General features: G+C 38.7%; 3 protein-coding genes across 5 annotated transcripts in view; 2 read left to right on the top strand and 1 right to left on the bottom strand.

The window, feature by feature from the left end:
- Nucleotides 1-3,566, top strand: part of LOC138022436 (gamma-aminobutyric acid receptor-associated protein-like 2) — a 4,276-nt gene extending 710 nt beyond the window's left edge. Inside the window, exons 4-5 of the mRNA XM_068869566.1 lie at nt 1-3; nt 3,056-3,566. The exon at nt 1-3 is cut by the window's left edge and continues 91 nt beyond it. Of these exons, the coding sequence (XP_068725667.1) occupies nt 1-3; nt 3,056-3,146 (94 nt within the window). The 3' untranslated portion in view covers nt 3,147-3,566. The remainder of the gene's footprint in view (nt 4-3,055) is intronic.
- LOC138022434 (tRNA-specific adenosine deaminase 1-like) lies at nt 3,054-9,800 on the bottom strand. 3 transcript variants are annotated; one of them, XM_068869561.1, is made up of 8 exons: nt 9,387-9,800; nt 9,019-9,090; nt 8,148-8,202; nt 7,141-7,268; nt 6,070-6,768; nt 5,434-5,530; nt 5,127-5,213; nt 3,054-4,585 (listed from the first exon to the last, which is right to left on the bottom strand). In XM_068869561.1, the coding sequence occupies exons 1-8, from the start codon at nt 9,562-9,564 to the stop codon at nt 4,456-4,458; spliced, it is 1,446 nt and encodes a 481-aa protein (XP_068725662.1). In that variant the 5' UTR covers nt 9,565-9,800; the 3' UTR covers nt 3,054-4,455. The 3 variants fall into 3 exon arrangements, with proteins under 3 accessions (XP_068725662.1, XP_068725665.1, XP_068725663.1); XM_068869564.1 differs by having other exon boundaries at nt 9,019-9,169; nt 9,387-9,560; XM_068869562.1 differs by lacking the exon at nt 8,148-8,202 and having other exon boundaries at nt 9,015-9,090.
- A 61-nt stretch (nt 9,801-9,861) lies between these two features.
- Nucleotides 9,862-16,152, top strand: LOC138022435 (transmembrane protein 231-like). Its single transcript, XM_068869565.1, has 7 exons — nt 9,862-10,094; nt 10,173-10,339; nt 11,060-11,188; nt 11,825-11,968; nt 12,150-12,231; nt 13,176-13,281; nt 14,661-16,152. The coding sequence occupies exons 1-7, from the start codon at nt 9,956-9,958 to the stop codon at nt 14,821-14,823; spliced, it is 930 nt and encodes a 309-aa protein (XP_068725666.1). The 5' UTR covers nt 9,862-9,955; the 3' UTR covers nt 14,824-16,152.
- Nucleotides 16,153-18,053: the final 1,901 nt, after the last annotated feature.

The following is an 18,053-nucleotide window of genomic DNA, read 5'->3' as shown; positions in this document are numbered from 1 at the left end:
GAGGTTTGTCTCGAATGAATATTGAAGATAAAGATACAACTTAAAATTAGTTTAGACGTTGATGCAACCAGTGATAACTTTTCATATTCTGCCAACGCAACAGCTTTACCAGTATATATATATATATGGCTCTTCTTCAATTTTCGGTTTGTTTACAGTGAGAAACGCGCATTCCAGGGTTTTTTCTAATCTGGAAAGCAGTTGTTACTGTAGTTTTCAATGTCACATTAAACCTCGTCTAAATACACTAGGATGAATCGAAACTGCACGAGTTGTGGGGGAAAAAAAAAAAAAAACAGTGACTCTGCGTCACTTGCCTCATCCCACACTTTTTTGCACTTAGTCAGCGTTGGAAAGACTTCACAACCTCCGATCGCAAAATTGCTGAACATATGAAAACCGGAACGTTTTGCAAGCTAATTTGCACGACATCCCTTCATGTACACTTATTTGTAGGAAGTAATAAACTGTCAAAGACACCACTCATCCATGTGTTTCTTGGCGATGCGCCACTTCGTATTTAAGTCATACTCAGTGCAACTTCATGATTTGGCTTGTCTTGTTCGACAAAACAGTTGGAGAGCTTCTAGAGTTATATCTCTATCTTTTAATGCAACACACCTAACTTGTGGCAAGGCGTACAATATAATTATTATGCATAAGGATCCAGTACAGGCGTTTTGAATTAAGATAGTGCCTACTAATGATGTTTTTTCTCTATCACTTTCTAATAACGGCAGAATTTTCTTCCTATTTAATATTGCTAAACGTCACTGAGTTAAAACTGGTGTGTACCATGCTGTAATTAAGTTTGCATGCTCTTGCACAAAGAAAATTGGGGCAATTTTGCATGGCAATCTTATTACCATTAAAAATGCACTTAAATGGAGCACTGACATATCATCCATGTCCAACTTGTTTTTTGGTTCTGTAGCTCACACAGAGACTAATACCAATCTCTTGTATGTCAGTCAATTGTGTTTTCTTGTTTTCTCATGCAATGAAGAGAAATGGCTGAGAGAAGCTTAGGGAAAAAAGAGGAGAGATGAAGGGACTGTGAGCATTATTGCAATTAACGTGTTCAGAATTTCCTAACCAGCGACCTATGAAATTATGCAAAAGAGCTTTTAACAGAAGAATTTCACCTTTGTCTGTCTATAATGTATTAAAATAACACTAAAAATAGGAAATATTATTTGCTTTACTCAATGAAAACCAGAAAAGGAATAATATTTTTTATTGTTCTTTAGCCCATTGACTCCAAGGGGTTCCCCATTGACGAGTAAAATTGTCTGGCATTAGACAGAGTAAAGTACTATATAAGTGTGACCGGTTTAGGCCGGTTTGGTTGTCAAAGGGTTAAAGGATACTCTAAATAAATCATTGAAGAAGGGAAGCTGAAAACTTTATGAAATCAAAGCATCAGAGTTTTGTGGCATTTGCAAGATAAAATAATTTTAAATTGAATGTTGGGGTCTTTAGATAAAGGAAATTTCCTTTCCACTGAAAACCTATTTGTTGTCTCCAAGACAACAGGAGTGGCAGCCATCCTACTCTGCAACATTACATCTGGGACCCTTTGCATTGTTGTAGTCTATGTCTGACAACTCTCTTTTTTTGTTGTGTGACTTGTGCCTCAAACATGTAGACTGCTCACAGTCCCTTCTGAGTTAGTCGAACCGCCCACTTTAGTCAGTCCCGCAGTGGAGGCCAGGGGAGAATGGTGATAGAGCGACATAAAAGGGACTGCACACTCTTCTGTTTATGGACGCATTTAGGATTGTGGACCACTGTCAGAATTTTTTGACGAGTTAATTACTTCTTGTCAGATTGCCATGCCAATCTGTCTTCGATTTTCCCTGGGGAAGGATAAGCATGATATGGCTCATTTATCCCTTCAAATGTCTAACACAAAAATGAATAGGAACTTGCGGTCGAAGCTCTCCTATCGGGCAAGTATGTTATGGCTGTGCTCGTTAGATTCAAAGTAAATACTTGCAGTTTCCTTTCCCAATAGTTGATTGAATTAGACATGCACATAAATATTCCCATGCCATTACTGTAGTTATTTGAGTGTTTAATAATTATTACATTAGCAATAAAAAGGGTAGAACCATCTGTATCACTTTCACTAATTAGATTAGCAAAATTTTCTGATCCTGGACACGTTGGTTACAGAAGAGCTGTATCTGGCTCTATCACCATTCCCCCTCTGGCTCGCATGCGTGACTGACTAAAGCAGGCAGTTCGACTGACTTGGAAGGGACTGTGAGCAGTCTACAAAAATGAGAAATGGTGCAACTTACATAACATTCATATGTAACAATTTAAATCATCCATTATTATTTCATGGAAGGGGTGGGTGAAAATTGGAGAGAAGAAATCTTCCCAAGCAGAACCCAAGATTTAACGCATTGACTCCTGAAAAGCCCCCATTGACGAGTATTGCGTTTTTTGAAAGAGGAAAAATTCAAAGTTCTGATAAATAATGCTCTTGCTAGAACCAGCCAGTAAAAACAAAGATAACACGTCTTTAATGAATATCAGCACTTCCACCACCAGTTTTCTCTCTTAAATCTATCCCATGCAAGTCTGACAGTGTCCTGTGGTTAGCAGACCAGTCTGAATTTAAGTGTCCTGGTACATTGAGAACTTCTGAATGCATCAGATACGGTAATGCTTGCAATCCCTTTAATCTCTCTCCTCCCCCCTTCCCTAAGCCTCCCTTGGCCATTTCTCTCAATTGCATGACAAAACATGATTGGGGGGTGGCTCAAACAACAGTCAATGTGCATCCATGGATGATCTTTGACAACCCACGAGCCCGCACCCCTTCTAGAACGTTTCTCCAGCCCCTCAAACTTTTTCCCTGGTGAAGACAAATACACCTGGGGAAAGTTGTGAGGAGTAATAATAAAAAAAATTATTGTTTTACTAAGATAGAACACCTGGTTAAATACCATGACCCTGATTTGATGAATGTACATGTTGCACTGTAGCCCCATGATGTCTAGAGGAATTCACTTTTATTAGAAATCTGTGCTTTTTTTTTCAGTTCAACAATGGGTGCTATCTATGAAGAACATAAAGATGAAGATGGCTTTTTATACATTGCCTACAGTGGAGAAAACACCTTTGGAATGTGATCTTGGAAGTGTGAATTTATCTTTACGTTGCCTTTCACTTTACCTCCATTTATCTTGTTTGGGAGACTGTTTAGATTATCAGTGGACTTAAGTATCAGCTGCAGATTCAAACTAGTATTAAAATCGGTTCTTAATTAATTTCTCAGGTTTTCTGTTCGCTGAATGTAACAGTAATTGTGCATATGTTGAAGTACAGGTATTACATGACTACAAAACGCCAAAGTATTGCCACAAATAGTGTTAAATGGAAGTATAGCGTCATTGTTTTGGACGGGAAAAATTGCTACAGACAGCCTTTGTAAATACAGAAACCCACCAGAGTTAATTGAGTCAAGACAAGACATTCACTGTAATTGTCATTTTTATCTCCTTATTTACAAATGCCATTAAAAGCATAAACTCATCAGAGAGACATCACAAGATTTGTTGCTAGATATTGATAAGGTTGGTTTGCCTGTTTCAACTCCGCTGTCTTAGGACAGATTGCTTTCACATGACGTGACAGCAGCCACCTTGGTGTACCTACTGATAATCAACTTTCAGGGAGTCAAATTTCCTTTTGTTTTAGTACATCAATTTGGCAGCTGATTACGGTAGCCTCGCAGCTCCTACAAGGTCTCACCTGATTGGAGACCACCCTTGAGGTTTAACAAAAGAACAAATAACAGAAACAATGGACCCTAGAGGATAGAGTTGCAGCCCTTTTTGTTTTAGGCCTAGGGTCCATTGTTTCTGTTATTTGTTGTTTTGTTAAACCTCAAGGGTGGTCTCCAATCAGGTGAGACCTTGTAAGAGCTGCGAGGTGACCCGCTGATTACATGAGTAAAATGATCTGTTAGGCTGTAGACACTTAAGACAATGGAGTTCCAATTTTGGCACACAAATGAATGTTTATTCTGTCAATTTAACACAGTTGTACAAAAAACCTTGTTATACCTCCCAACTCAAATATGTTTTCTGATTGGAGGAGAATGTGTCACGTGTCATTGGTCAAAACTTCATGAGGCCCTAGGGCAACAACAACTTGAACTTTCGACTCACACGTGATCAGGTCGTGCACCTTTGAAACGGCAGCAAATCTGTACGCCAGCCAATGTCAAGCAAATAATTTTTATCTGTGTATTGTTCTATTTTGAGTTGGGAGGTATAACAAAACACTTAATGACTGGCCCCTCGGGAAATAGTGAGTTTTGTTTCCCCTCGACCTCAATGTTTCCCTCGGCTTCGCCTCGGGGAACATTGAGGGTCTCGGGGAAACAAAACTCACTGTTTCCCTTGGGGCCAGTCATTAAGTGCTTATTATTTAACCTCATGCAAATTCCAAGAGTTCCTCAGGCTTTAGACACCAAGAAGGAAAGGTTGCCATGAACTTGGCTCTGGCAATGTTATAGGTTGGAGCTCCTCTTTTAGCTTCTCTGTAAGTCGTTATTTGCTTTTTTCTAAACAAAAAACAAAGCATGTGTGCATGTGAGCTGTTTAGTGTAACAATAAATATATATATATTAATAACCTAAACTTAGTATCTGGTGTGACTGCCAGGCAACAATGTCAGAAAACTAGAGGAGATTTCAAGTTAATGCTGTTTGGTCCAGGGATAGAATTGCAAGGAATTACAATCCCATCTAGCCTGATTTAGAAGTCATGAAATGGTATCGCTGCTTATTCTTTGTCTGGGATGGAGGTTGTTTTTTCTTGTTTCTTTACCTCAGGCAAAAGCCAAAGGTGGCTTGATCCAGTCCTTCATGGTCTTCACCCAAATCTCTTTTTGCTGAATCAAGAATCCCCCCTCCTGTAAAGCACACCCCCAATCCTTACATTTATCATGTAAGCAAGTTCAAGCTTCTATTTGCTGGATACTTTTTTTTAATAATATCATTATGCCTTTAGGATGGTGTCATTGAAGGTGAGCCTTGAGCTTTTTCAAACAGAATTTACTGGTACAACCTGTGCAATAATTATTATTACAGTTAAAAGCATTACCTCAAGGATGGTGGAAGTTTGTCATCCTGTATGTTACGGACAAGGGCTTTAAATGCTTCAAATAAACTGGTCTTACTTATGCATACCCTGGACAAAAAAAAGGTTTTTACAAAAACATAAATATATGCCTTGCAAGCCAGAGGTCAGGTGCATGAAAAGGAGTCACCCAATCATCTAAGATTGGCTTTGCTATCTACAAGGTTGAGATTTGTCACTGAGATATTGCTACCCAACCCCCCAACACGAGTATGTCAAAACTTCAAATTGACTTCAGCCTTGAAACTTGGTCGAAGGGAGGAATGAATACCTTGCTTTTGATGAAGAGAGGTTCTTCTTGGTGACACCTTGTCTAAGGCCAGCCACTGAAACTTCATGCCACTTGGGATCTTTTATCCAGATGATGGCTGAAGGAGATTGATCCAAATTTAAAATGGAACTACTGTAAGGGATTTCTTCAAACCAGCTCTCGCTGTTGTTTGGTAATGAAAGCAGTCCTATTGTTTTAGTCTTATTGTTTTTGGCTTGGGTGTGTACTATGAGAGTACATGGCTTTAAACTGCAGTAGGCAACTTTCTTTTGAATTTGGCTTTTTCACAAAATCACAGACAGAGCAGTCCGGTATCTAAAATGGCCTAAGCGACAAGTAAAGACAAAGCCTGATTTTGAGCAATCAACAACGCTTAACATCTGCAATAGACCACCACAATCTTTCGGGAAACGCAAGTTGACAACAGGAAAAAACTAGGAGAAAAATTATAATGTTGGTTTCCCTTCATGTTCCTTTCAATATTTCTAACAAGTGTAGAAAGTAGGTGAGGTTTGGCAAATTGATCCCTCCTTGGTAGTGATTTGAGAGATAAACAGACAAGAAAATTTGACAAAGTACTCAATAATAATTATTGTGAGTCGGGGTCAAAAATACAGCCCCTAAACTGACACATACATGAACAAGAAGGTGATGCTTTACTCTGACAATCCTTCTCCGGTGACCTTCGCTCCAACAATGTTCTTTTGCTATATTCAAACATAACATCAGCCTGAAAAATCCTGGGTAAGTGTACACCAGTACTACCATTCAAATCCCTAGTCAAAGAGAGAGCACGTTCACAGATAGCTCTTCTCATGGCAGCAGCATTGTATGGGCATTTGCCAACCACAATTGAGGAGAAAAAAACAGGAGAGTCCATAAAATAGGACACTAATGCTCCCTGGCAACCAAGAACAATCCATTTCATTATCTTGTCACTACACGACATTGACAATGTAGGATCACCACGCCCTGGCTTAGTGCGCAAAACACCAACAGTGTGATAACCTAGTCCTGATTGAAGTGGGTCTTGTTTGCCTCCTGGTACACACTTTGCACCAGTCCTGTATAAATCCTTTGAATACTGGTAAATCAATTCATGATTCTCTTCAAACTGATCAAGATTTCCTTGAAGGTCATGACTCATAACTTGATCCCTTGTTGAATTACAGGTTCTTCCCCTTTCAGAACAAATTTTCTTTCGGAGATTTGTCTCGCTGTCATGGTCATCATGATGATGTTTCTTTGAAGGTCCAAGGCTTTGTTCGACACTCTGTGAGACAATCAAAGTGTCATCATCTTCCCCTTCTTTTGGGAAGATAGATGCGTCACCACCTAGAGGAAAGATGACAGCAAAATATGAAACTTGACAAAGAAGACTGGACTTTATTTCGGTCTAATTAATTAACTGGGAGGCAGGTTGTTTCTTCTTTGGAAAAATCTTAATCCAGTCTAGCATACTAAATTAATCATTTACCCACCACGCTAGACTGAGGTACAGGTTAATAATTATTAAGCCCATTTTTTCTTTTTTCTTTTTTTCAAGATGTATTAAGCAGCAAAGTCATGGCTATTTTATTGACTAAATGCTGCATAAATAGAAATTATTAATCAAGTTAGATACACCTAGAGCTACTTTACTTGCTACTAGAAAGTGATAATTATTTACAATGGCCTTGACAAAGCTTATTCTTTCATAATACTTACAAGGTGTATGGGAAGTAAAGAGATGGAAGGATACTCCAATTTGTAAAGAACAAACATTTATGTCTTCTTTGTAAACAAAAATGCTATGCTGTCCGTCGTAGGCATACTGCAACTGTTGGTAGAGGTACCTAGAACAAAACCAATAGGAGGAAGTAAGAAGACTTCATGTCTGAAAGATTGTAATGGTTAATTATTTGAACTGTGTAAAGAAGCATGTCAAGATGTTTACTTTTATAGATGATTGCAGTTCAGGCTTGATTACCTCAGTTGGTAGAGCCGAGGTCAGGTTCAAATACCATTCAACCCTGAATTTTCAGGCTTTTCATTGATTACTATTAGAGTAATGATGATCTTAAAACCTTGAAGAGGAAGTCTGCAACCTGAAGAGACTTTACCAGCTTTACCTCATGGCCATTCCTAGCCTGAGTTGCAAGCATTCCCACATGAATAGTGTGAGCAGGAAGCATCAGAGACTTTTAATGGAGTGAAATGAATTTGGAAAACCGAAAACCCCCAAGCTCATTGTTCAATGCTTGTACGTGTTATTAAAATGTCAGTTTAGGATTTTGTACCTCGTCTTACACTTACAAAGGGTTAGGGTTTACTGAGCACTATACAAGTTCCATTATTATTAAAGTTTATGTTTAACCGTATGATTTGTTTCATTAACGCTGAAGGGCCCCTCTTGAGGAAACATCAAAGGGGCATTAAGTTTATCTTGGTTATTTTGTTCTGACTGCTATTCTGATGCAAAGTAATCGTTTTGATAATTCAGCAGGAAATTCAAATGTTTTGGAGCCGTCTGTAGCTACATGCAGCTTGGGTAGAAAGTGCTATAAAGTGGGGGAAGGAGGGAGGTAGAGTGAGTGCTGAAATGGAAGGGGATTGGCAAAAGGAGCCCCCTTCCATTTTAGTACTTGCTTTAGCTCCCTCTTTCCGTCCCCTTTTAGTGTTTGCTACCCAGGCTATCTGTAGCAAATTATGTGGAGAGGAATGTCGTCTTTCACCTGAGGAAACCTCTCCTAGCAATAACTTCAGCATGACTGTCATTTAAAATGTTTCCTACAAAAACATGTAAAAGACAGGACACAAGAAATAAAAATTCAAGGGATTCATATTAATAATTAACTTCTTTGTAATTTCAAACAATGTAAATAGATTAATAAAACTATTTTACTACTGTTCCATTCGACTCGATTAGCTTCACTATACTTGGGGGGACAAATTATAATAGAAAATTCTTAGTAGCGTACAAATAAAATTTTATGTTGTTGTGTTGCTGTTGTTGTTATTTCAAGAGGCTGCCATATCTTCCATGCTAAAGTGCACAATCGTGGAGAGAATTATCTCTATTTTTTGTACTGCTCAGATAATAGATATGCAATGATTGGTCAATTGTGTGTGCTGTGTTCTACAGAACTACCCTGCTTACATCAAAGAGTGCTTTCCCATGCAATTTGATTACCAAAAAATACATGCAAAGACAGGATATCTTACCAACCTCATTTCCTTGGGCTGTACTTTAAGTCACAGTGCCTTGTTTTTTTTTCCACTTCAATGAGTTTTATGGATGGTGTTTGAACTGAAACAATGCAGTAACTTAAAGTAGTGCCATATTTTGGAGGGATATTTTGGTATCACTAATCTATGCTTTTACTTAAAATGTCCATTTTAAACAAAATTGTAGTGGTAATCCAAACCACACTATCCTTAAGGGCGCAATCCTTAATGTGGTAGACTGCTAGCAGTCACTTCTAAGTCATTTGAACCATGTGCCTTAGTTGCGCAAGTGGGCTGAAAAGGGGGTGGTTTGACTGACTTAAAGGGGACTGCTAACAGTCTATTAACCCAGACATGGCTCAAACATACCATACCTACCCTGACCACTCATGTGGCTTCTTCCAATGCATTTTGAACCTGTTCCCATGGCAACGACATCCATGACACATTCTGACAGAGGAAAATTAGGTTTGGTGCTGAGTGAGCTCAGTGAACAGGGCCAAAAAATGGTAGCAAGAGTGCAACACTTCTAAAAAAACCATAAGGAAGTCAAACTTAAATATCCAACATGTCGTGACATGACCTACTGTCTGATCAGACAGTAGGTCTATCTCGAGCGGCTACCTACAGCCGTCTTAGTTCGAGCAAAACAGTACTCTCTTAGCCTTGAGCAAGTCTTGAAGAGTTAGGAACTAAAAAAGGTAGAGGGGAAAACATGAAAACAAAAGGTAGTTGTTACATCTAACCTTCTTCTCGCACGAGTACAATGGCGGCCAAAAGTGTCCACTCATGTTTCTCTTGTGGTTTTCCTTTCTTGCCTAATTTCTTGAAATGCTCACAGCACAATCGCGCCACTTTGTTAGCAAAATTTTCATCGTCTTGCCAGATTTTCACAATTGGAGAAGAATTTAAAGCCTGGGCCATCACTTGCGATTATAAAATCATTGATCTTGATCAAGCTTCGCCATATTGGACGTGGTAAAGTAAAGGAGACTGGACAAGCCCATTTGACTTGATGGAGAGTAGTCAGGAAGGAACATAATTGCTATCAAATCAAGAAAAAAAGGAAATCTCTCGACGTAACATATTGGTAATGACACCCTTATCATAACTTCAGTCGATACTCATTATTTAGGAACCTGATTCCAAAACGTCGGAGTAAAAAGACCTTTCTCTTCCCCTCTCCCCTTAAGTCCAGTTTGGCCCTCAATCGCGGGCTCAAATAGCGCCAAGGAGGAAAAAAAATGTAGCGCGAATTTCTGTTTGTGATTGTTTATCTCCGTTGGTATGAATGTTTTGACTATTTTCTTCCACCATGGTGATGTACGAAGTGCATTCCCATCCTGTTCATCAGAAGTACAAGACTCATATATGTAGCAGAGCTACTCTTTTTCAATTCTTTGTCATCGTTTTGACATTTATACCACCTCTCATCATCGCCTTCGTTACTCATGGTAATATTGCTGTAAATGGTTTCTGGCAATAGCATTTCGTGATTTTTTTCGAAATTTCGCTGATCTTTTAAATTTCAGGTTTCTGGCTCAAAGAGAGTTTTTACAGAGAACAGCCCGATGTGAGATTCAAACATGAGATCCTCTTGGTTCTACAGGGGAATACCCCAGGGTCATTTTTGGCATACAGCACCTTTCAAAATTTTAATCAGCTCTTGCAGGAAAGGCTGAGGATTCCACTCATTAAGGTGAGTGACCTGAACAAACATCAGCTTACCTGTAATGGTGTGGTATGAACCTTTAAATGCATTTTTGAGAGCCTTGTGTGTTTCATTATGCTATATTTAAAGTTTTGAGATCATGTCATTGTGTATGGTTAGGTAAATACTTGTGATCAAGTGAAGCTATGATCCTCGCAGTTTGAACGCAATTTTTGCAATTGCGTAAAGAAGCCTGAAAAATTCAGGACTTCAATGGGATTTGAACCCCGTTCATAACTGCGAGGATCATAGCTTCACTTGATTTCATATCCGCAGTTCATATATGATCCATTTCATATATCATTTCATCGTTGATTCATTCCTCATGGGAACATTGGAACCCACAAATGACCAGCTCCCAACGTCAGTCGCTTCATATATAGCTCAGTTGGTTAGAGCGTCGCACCAGTATTGCATGGTCACGAGTTCAAACCCCGTTGAAGTCCTGAATTTTTCAGGCTTTTTTATGCAATTGCAAAAATTGCGTTCATAACTGCGAGGATCATAGCTTCAATTGATTGATAGGTGTTGTTGCAATACGAATAATCCCATTTTGTCCACTCCACGTGCACTTGGGGCATACCAGGAACAACAGCCTCACATACAAACAAAGAAAGCACTATTTATTTGGCTTATACTAGTATCTAAACGGTCAGATGCTTGCCCAGCACTAACATTATAATTATTCATTCATTTCTCTGTTTTCAGTCTTGGGAAAGTGATGACAACTTGGATGGAAAATATGACCACCTTAACTTTAACATTGAGATCCCTCTTACTGACTCAGAAGCCATACACTCTGTACAGCTCCTGCTAATATTTGATTACCAACTTCATGTAAGTGAAATTCCCTTTCCCTTTTTTCCTGATCACGGCACTCCAGGTAAGTTGAAGGGGTAGGTTTCATATTGGCCACACAGAATCTGGGTTATTAATAGACCTCATTGTGGTTTGAATGGCCATCTTGACTAGTGGGCAAGGCAACAAAATTTATAGGGATCTGAAATTTTATTGGAGAATTTTACCTCTGAAAAATTTATAAATTGGGAAAAGAAAGTTCATGGGAAAGGGTGGTACTAATAATTATTGATTTGGGTGGACCAACTTTAGCCTAAAGTCACTTAGTAGCATTTTCAAATTTTCCTTACATTTTGTCTGTAATGTTTTCCGGGGAATCTAAAGTTTGCTGAAAACGTGGAGACAAGTGTATGAAAAAATGTAATTTTATCCTCAATGATGTCCCCATTACTGTCACTTTCCATTCACAGACCACTGATGCTATTTTAATGATTGGAAATGGAAGGTCCATTGACCTTCAGACAAGTTGCCTTACATAGGTATAAGAAAAATATTACCACAACGAAGAGACGAATTTATGAATTCATGAATACGTCTGTTGGTACTTTTTAGTAACTTGTTATATTCAATTTGTATCAATTCAACAGCCCTGGGTATAATTATCATTTTTTTCAGAAATATGTAAGCCTTCAGATGGAGAGCATAGCATACATACACCACTCGTCTCCTCTGGCTGGTGCAGAGTTTTCTACTGTTGGAAAACTCAGATTGCAACAATCTGGACCATTGCCTCATAAAGGAACTCACACAATCTATAATGTAAGTTGTTATCCTCTGAATATTGCAAAAATACAGATATGCTTTCTTTCCTTTGGAGAGATGAAGAACACTTTATTTAGGACACAGAAATTTTAATAGCATCAAAGCGTGTGTTTTCTTTTTAGTCTTGAAATAATGTCTTGAGATTGTTAATTTTGCAACGTTGCCTTGTTTATTTTAGACTTCTGTTATTGATGGCACAAGTTCCAAGGTTGAAGCATACAATTTGTATGATGTTTTCACCAGTTACATCCAGCGAAATGGTATGAATTGGTTTGTTAGTGGTGGGGAGGATGCATCTACAGTCTGACCACAGTTATACACAGGGCACATAATTATCTAGGGAAGGGCACAAATAGAATGTGATTTGTATCAACCAAACAATTTAAACAGGTGGACAACAAATCATAATTAATTGAAGTGTGATCATCTGGGTGAGTGTATTCCTAAGAAGAACTGTTTAGGATGACACTGATTGACGTTTTGACAATCTGAGCAAAAGTCATCTTTAGAGTCAAGTGATTTGTGTAACGTCAGTAGATGTTATAAGTACTCTGGTTGTTAATGTGATTGGTCAAAGAAGTCGTGATGTTATAGAGCGGTTTTCAATTGAGTGTCGAAATTAATTAGCAAATTGCTTTGGTTTTGCATTACTTCACTCAGTGATTGGTTCAAAGTTCTTGTGCCACTTTTTCAACCAATCAGAAGTGAAACCAAAACCAATTGCGGCTCACGCGTGCACATTTTCCTGCGCTTTGTGTGTAATTACTTTGAGTTTTGAATGGTTTACTGGATTGTCTCGGTCCTTTTTGTTTTGGTTTTACGACACTCTATTGAAACTCGTTCTAGAATCGACCAATAGCAATCAATAATTATTGCACAACACTTAATTATGATGTGACTCCTGGGTTAAAACTACCGGTATTCACTATTTTGCACAACAAAAATATAAAAAAACAAACTAAGATTAGCTTGTAAGTATAGGAAGACATGTGCCTGAAGGAAGCTGCAATAAGAAGCTGTTGCTGATGACAACTTCATGTTGTAGAAACTAGTCTAGGTACTAGCCATGTTGAATGGGTATCTCTTTGGACTGATTATCTAATTTTTGCCAAACGTTCTACTTTATCATGGATACGATTTAGTCCTTACTGGCTTTCATCATCCTTAGTACAGCTGGAATAGCCTGTTATATTTTTGTTTCTAGTTACCACAGAGTACATCTCGCGTCACCCATTGTGGTCTGGTGGACGTGCATCAGGACAACCCTTCATTTTAAAAGGGACTGTGTTTTATCCAGAAGAGACGATAATGTATCCTTTGAACACCTTAGAAAGGCAATCATCTTTGAAAGGAATTCAAAACGATAACGTTAGCTGTATTTTTGTTAGAAAGAGTGCATGATGTGCACCTTGAAATTCCATGGACTTCTTACTTTAAATTCAAAGCTGTTAAGGGCCTTGAAAATTGTTGATTGGAATCCTTGAAATTATTGCCTCAAGCATCCTATGATACTAGATAGAACTCCTATCAAGCTTAGCACTTTTTGGTTCTTTAATGCTGTCAAGAACGGTGTTCCCCTTCGAAATCTTGTGCATTTGTTTCCTCCTGTTGGCTCCTAAAGAATATGTGGGCTTGCAGAGAGCTTACGGTAATTGCCAAAATTACAGGCAAGCCCTATCCCTTTTTCACATACTTTACAGGATACCTTTCTGTAGTGTCTTACAAATTTGCTATGTGGACCTATGTAATTGCGGAGTTATGGGTATGACTAGAGAGAAAGACCCGCCATGTTGTACAGCATCGTGTAGAGTTTTTAAAGTTTTGTTTATCTGAAGATATTGTGTGTTTCTAATAGCCATCCGTTGGTGAAACTTTACACCTTCGGTAGGCCCACAGGTGAGTGTTTCCTATCTGATTCAACTTAGCCTAATTCAGGTCAAATCTTAGCATTGCATTGGTTTGATCTTGCACTTCACAGAGACCTTAAAGTGGTACTATGATCAAAAAATCATTTCCTTTTTTCCTTCAGATTTTGAAAGTGTGTTCGCTTAACACCTAACTGGCAAAATTTTGCGCTTTGAGTTTTATCCAAAGGCTGTTTGTTTTGAGTGTAAGTTTTGGATTTCATGGTCCGCCATTACTCACGTTCAAAACTGGCCGATTGGACCTCGGAGGGTTGGATCTAGAGAAAATGATGTCATTTACTCACCAGCTTAAAATTTCAGCGTGTAAACGCAATTTATTATATATGAAAAACACGGGTTTAAAAGTCTGAAAGCCTGAAACTCCCGTGCTGCATATTAATTTGGACGCATACACACGCATTGCATTCTTAAAGCAGTGAGTCTTTGACGTCATTTTCTCCTCAACCCAGCTCTCTCAAGATTTCAAAGTTAATAATGGTGGACCAACAAATAAGAAAATTCCAGTTAAAATAAACAGGTGTCTTTTTAAAATCAGAACTTAAAACTTGGGTCAGTTAGTGTTTAGTTAACATAGTTTTGAAATCCAAAGGAAAAAAGGAATTTTTTTTTATCATAGTACCACTTTAAAGGAAGCATGCCTTTCAAAATCCTCAAATTATTCCAAAACAAGAACAAACCCTGTTAAAAATTTCACAAGTTTCATTCCCTTTCTCTTTTCTTTCTTCGTCTTTCTTTTGATGGCACATTCTTAACTCCAAACAAAGGTACCGGCCAGGCTTCTGGCAGCTTATCAAGATGGCTTGGATTCAGTATCTCTCAATTCTGTTCATCTTCCTGTTTGTGTTCAGAAGAGTAAAACGATTTGTGTTTGAAAGTCAGGTGGTTACTTCAGTCCCGCTGAAGATCGAGAAAGAACATCAGGAATAGGGAAAACTAACGGATAAATGTCAAAAGAGTTTCTATTCCCTTCAAGTAAGCTGCTGGTGGATGTCAGATGCGAAGATCTCAACAAGAAGATAGAGTCAGCAACAGGCATAGGGGAGGGGACCACAGAGATTCCTCTCCCCTCCCCCTAGCCATTATTTGAAGGGAATTCTTTGAAAACACTAATCTTGGAAGGGCACCTCACTAATATGAGATCTAAATCAACCTCTGGGTGTCTTTGGTTGGTCTCACAAAGAATGTCTTAAACATTACGCATGATTGTTTTAAATTTTCTCTAATTACGTGATCCTTTACGTTCGCTTGTCAAAAAACTCCACTATTTGCTTGGCCATGATCTTTCATATAGGATGTCTATGTCATAATGTGGTTTAAAACCTGTACAGTAGAGCAGCATTCAATTGAATGTCAAATGTCGCGATTGCTTTGGGTTGGTACTGAACATTGCGCTTCAGATGGTGGTTGGCTAGAAAATTTCAGACCATTTTTTTCAGCCAATCAAATTAACCCGCACTTAGTTAGCGCCAATTCACTGCTTTGTGTTGTGATTGGTTCATATTAATGTCAGCGTCTCTTGTGATTGGATAAAGTGATTTCTTTGCTTTTATGGCACTCAATGAAAAAATCACAGGCTGTAAGGACATTTACTATAAGAGTTTTAATTTGAAAATTCTGTTCTTTATTATTTGTTAGTAAATTTTGGGCTTTGTTTTTAGTCCCAGGAACACACGTGTTTAATTTTTTAGCCTTTTGATAATTTCAATTGAAAATCGAGCAAATCTTTAACCCGGTTTACACGACAACCTTTTGACACAATACCCTTTTGAATTTGCCCCCGGCGCCTAAAATTTACGGCCCGGGCACCTTCCATTTTTGCGTGTAAATGGAAAAATAATGTTCGTGACACGGGTGCACCAAAACGTACGGGTGCCGAGACCATGTCGTAGGTAGTCTCGGCACCCGTACGTTTTGGGAAACTCGTGCCACGAACATTTCCCACTTACACGACAAAAATGGAGGGTGTCGTGCCATAAATTTTTTAGGCACCGCGACCAAACTCAAACGGGTCCGTGCCAAAAAGGTTGTCTTGTTAGCCGGGCTTTAGGCCATCGTACGGGATAACTTTTTGAAAGCATGCGCGACGTATTATTTAAATGAACGAAAAATGTTAACTTACTTTTGTACGTACAGAACTGTTCAGAAAAAGTCGGACACTGTACATGTCGTTGTATAACTAAGTTATTTGGTTGTAAATATCCCGCATTGGTCCCAAATTGAGATTCGAAAGTAGAATAAACTATCACGTTTATGTTCTGTTTTGTGGCTAATCGAAGATGAATTGTAAGAATTGGACAACTTTCGTCTCGGTCAACATTGGGCATCTTCAGTGCTCCTTAGGGGTTCTCCACGTAGTCCTTTTTGTATCTGAATGTCCAGCATTTGACAAACTTCTTTTTCAGTTATGGCTGTTTTGCGAAATAAACGCGGCCTCATATGACATAAGCCTTCTTTAAGATATCACGACAAGCCGGCCACATTTGTTAGAGAGATTGGAATGCAACACAACTTGCTATTTTTGGTGAGCGTAAGTGCTCCACTAATTGGGGGACTACAAATCAAATCAAAAGAACATGTAATTAAGAGAAATCCAAGCAAATGTCGCGGTGGCCTCATGGTTAGTGCGCTCGACTCCGGATCAAGTGGTCCGGGTTCGGGTCCTGGCCGGGGACATTGTGTTGTGTTCTTGGGCAAGACACTTTTCTCTCACAGTGCCTCTCTCCACCCAGGTGTATAAATGGATACCGGTGAATTTAATGCGATGGACTGGCATCCCATCTAGAAAGAAATACTCCTAGTCGCTTCATGCTACAGAAGTCGGGGTAAGCTCCGGCTCTGATGGGTCACTTGGCTCGTAAACAGACTTTAATTTTTTTTTTTTTTTAAACAAACGTTGGTTTTTGATGGGAGAGGAACGCCGAAGTAACCGGCGAAAACCTCTTAGGGAAGAGTAGGGAATCAACGAACTCCACCTGCATATGACGTCGAACTCGGATCTCAGTGGAAAGCATATAGGTAGCTTGTGCACGCGGCGTTTTTCAGACACGGACTTACACCGGAAGTGAACGTGTCGCACGCCAGGACAGTAATCTCCCCCAGATTCCTAAACCAATCGTCTCTAATAGTGAAAACGTACTAAGCAATATAAATGTGGCAGTATCAAGACAAGTTAAAAAGGAAAGCAGCTCACTTCCGGTTGCCGTCCGTGGCTGAACTATTTGTGTGTGTTGTCTTCCGCTCTCAAGAGCCAGAATTTCATTTGATGTGAAAATTATTAACTCAAATTGACAAATTAAATTTTGTAATTATTATTATTACGGTTTTATGAAAGTACGAAAGAGAAATATTGATTCTCTGGTGTAAAGTTTTCTCAGTCTGAGAACCGAACACAGGCTTAAGGCAGGATGAAAGGCGAGTGCCATCAACGCTATCTTCAACTTGTTTTAAAACTGTCTATTCTTGGTAATCCAAATTTTGAGCAAACCGAGGGAAAAATCAAACAATACACGCTGATATACACAAACACAACATGTTTGGTAATGCAGTAACGTGATTTATGCCAACAGGTGTTTATTTTGTAGTTTGCGGGTGATTCATCACGTGAAGACTCTTTTGGGCGTAGTATGTTCTGCTAAAGACACAGCCCAGTAAATCAGATCAGCATTTTATGTAAAACAAAGGATTTTATTTTTCAATTACATGTTTTCAAATCCTGTTAATTTTTTTTCTTTTTTGTACTCTTTAAACAAGAGATTTAGAGGCTGTTGCAAATTCATTGAAAGATCTGATCATGTTCAGGGAGGGCTTTTTAAAAAGTAATTGTATTTTGGAAAATCACAGTGTCATTTCGGCTATACATTCCTTTTAAAACCTGGCTAGTGTTGGATTAAAGTCACGAGGAAGACAAGCATTCACCAAAAGGTGACGAACATAAATTTTCGGCATCGGCGTAAAGTAGCGCAAACGACTGATTGTCGAGCTTCAAAACGGCATAGGATGGCAGAAATTCTTTCTTTTTTTTTGTATTTTAATACTGTTTATTTGTTTTCGTATTAATATAATAAGAAATTCTTTTCGGACGCCCCTGTTCGTTTTTTCTTCAGTGGGCCAACTTGAGTTGTGAGTTGCTGGCCAAACAGAGCGGTTTGTTTTCTTTT

Source organism: Montipora capricornis, chromosome 10 (assembly GCF_036669925.1).
Source record: "Montipora capricornis isolate CH-2021 chromosome 10, ASM3666992v2, whole genome shotgun sequence".
Taxonomy (NCBI): domain Eukaryota; kingdom Metazoa; phylum Cnidaria; class Anthozoa; order Scleractinia; family Acroporidae; genus Montipora; species Montipora capricornis.
Note: the sequence above shows the minus strand (reverse complement) of the source record. Positions and strands in the feature narration are given on the sequence as shown.

Coding starts and splice junctions, on each gene's coding strand:
- LOC138022434 (XM_068869561.1), bottom strand. CDS start 9,564: ATGGCCCAGGCTTTAAATTCTTCTCCAATTGTGAAAATCTGGCAAGAC. Junction 9,091..9,386: donor TGTACTCGTGCGAGAAGAAG/GTTAGATGTAAC, acceptor TTCCTCTGTCAG/AATGTGTCATGGATGTCGTT. Junction 4,586..5,126: donor AAACTTCCACCATCCTTGAG/GTAATGCTTTTA, acceptor TTTTTTGTTTAG/AAAAAAGCAAATAACGACTT.
- LOC138022435 (XM_068869565.1), top strand. CDS start 9,956: ATGGTGATGTACGAAGTGCATTCCCATCCTGTTCATCAGAAGTACAAG. Junction 10,340..11,059: donor TGAGGATTCCACTCATTAAG/GTGAGTGACCTG, acceptor CTCTGTTTTCAG/TCTTGGGAAAGTGATGACAA. Junction 12,232..13,175: donor CAGTTACATCCAGCGAAATG/GTATGAATTGGT, acceptor TTTTGTTTCTAG/TTACCACAGAGTACATCTCG.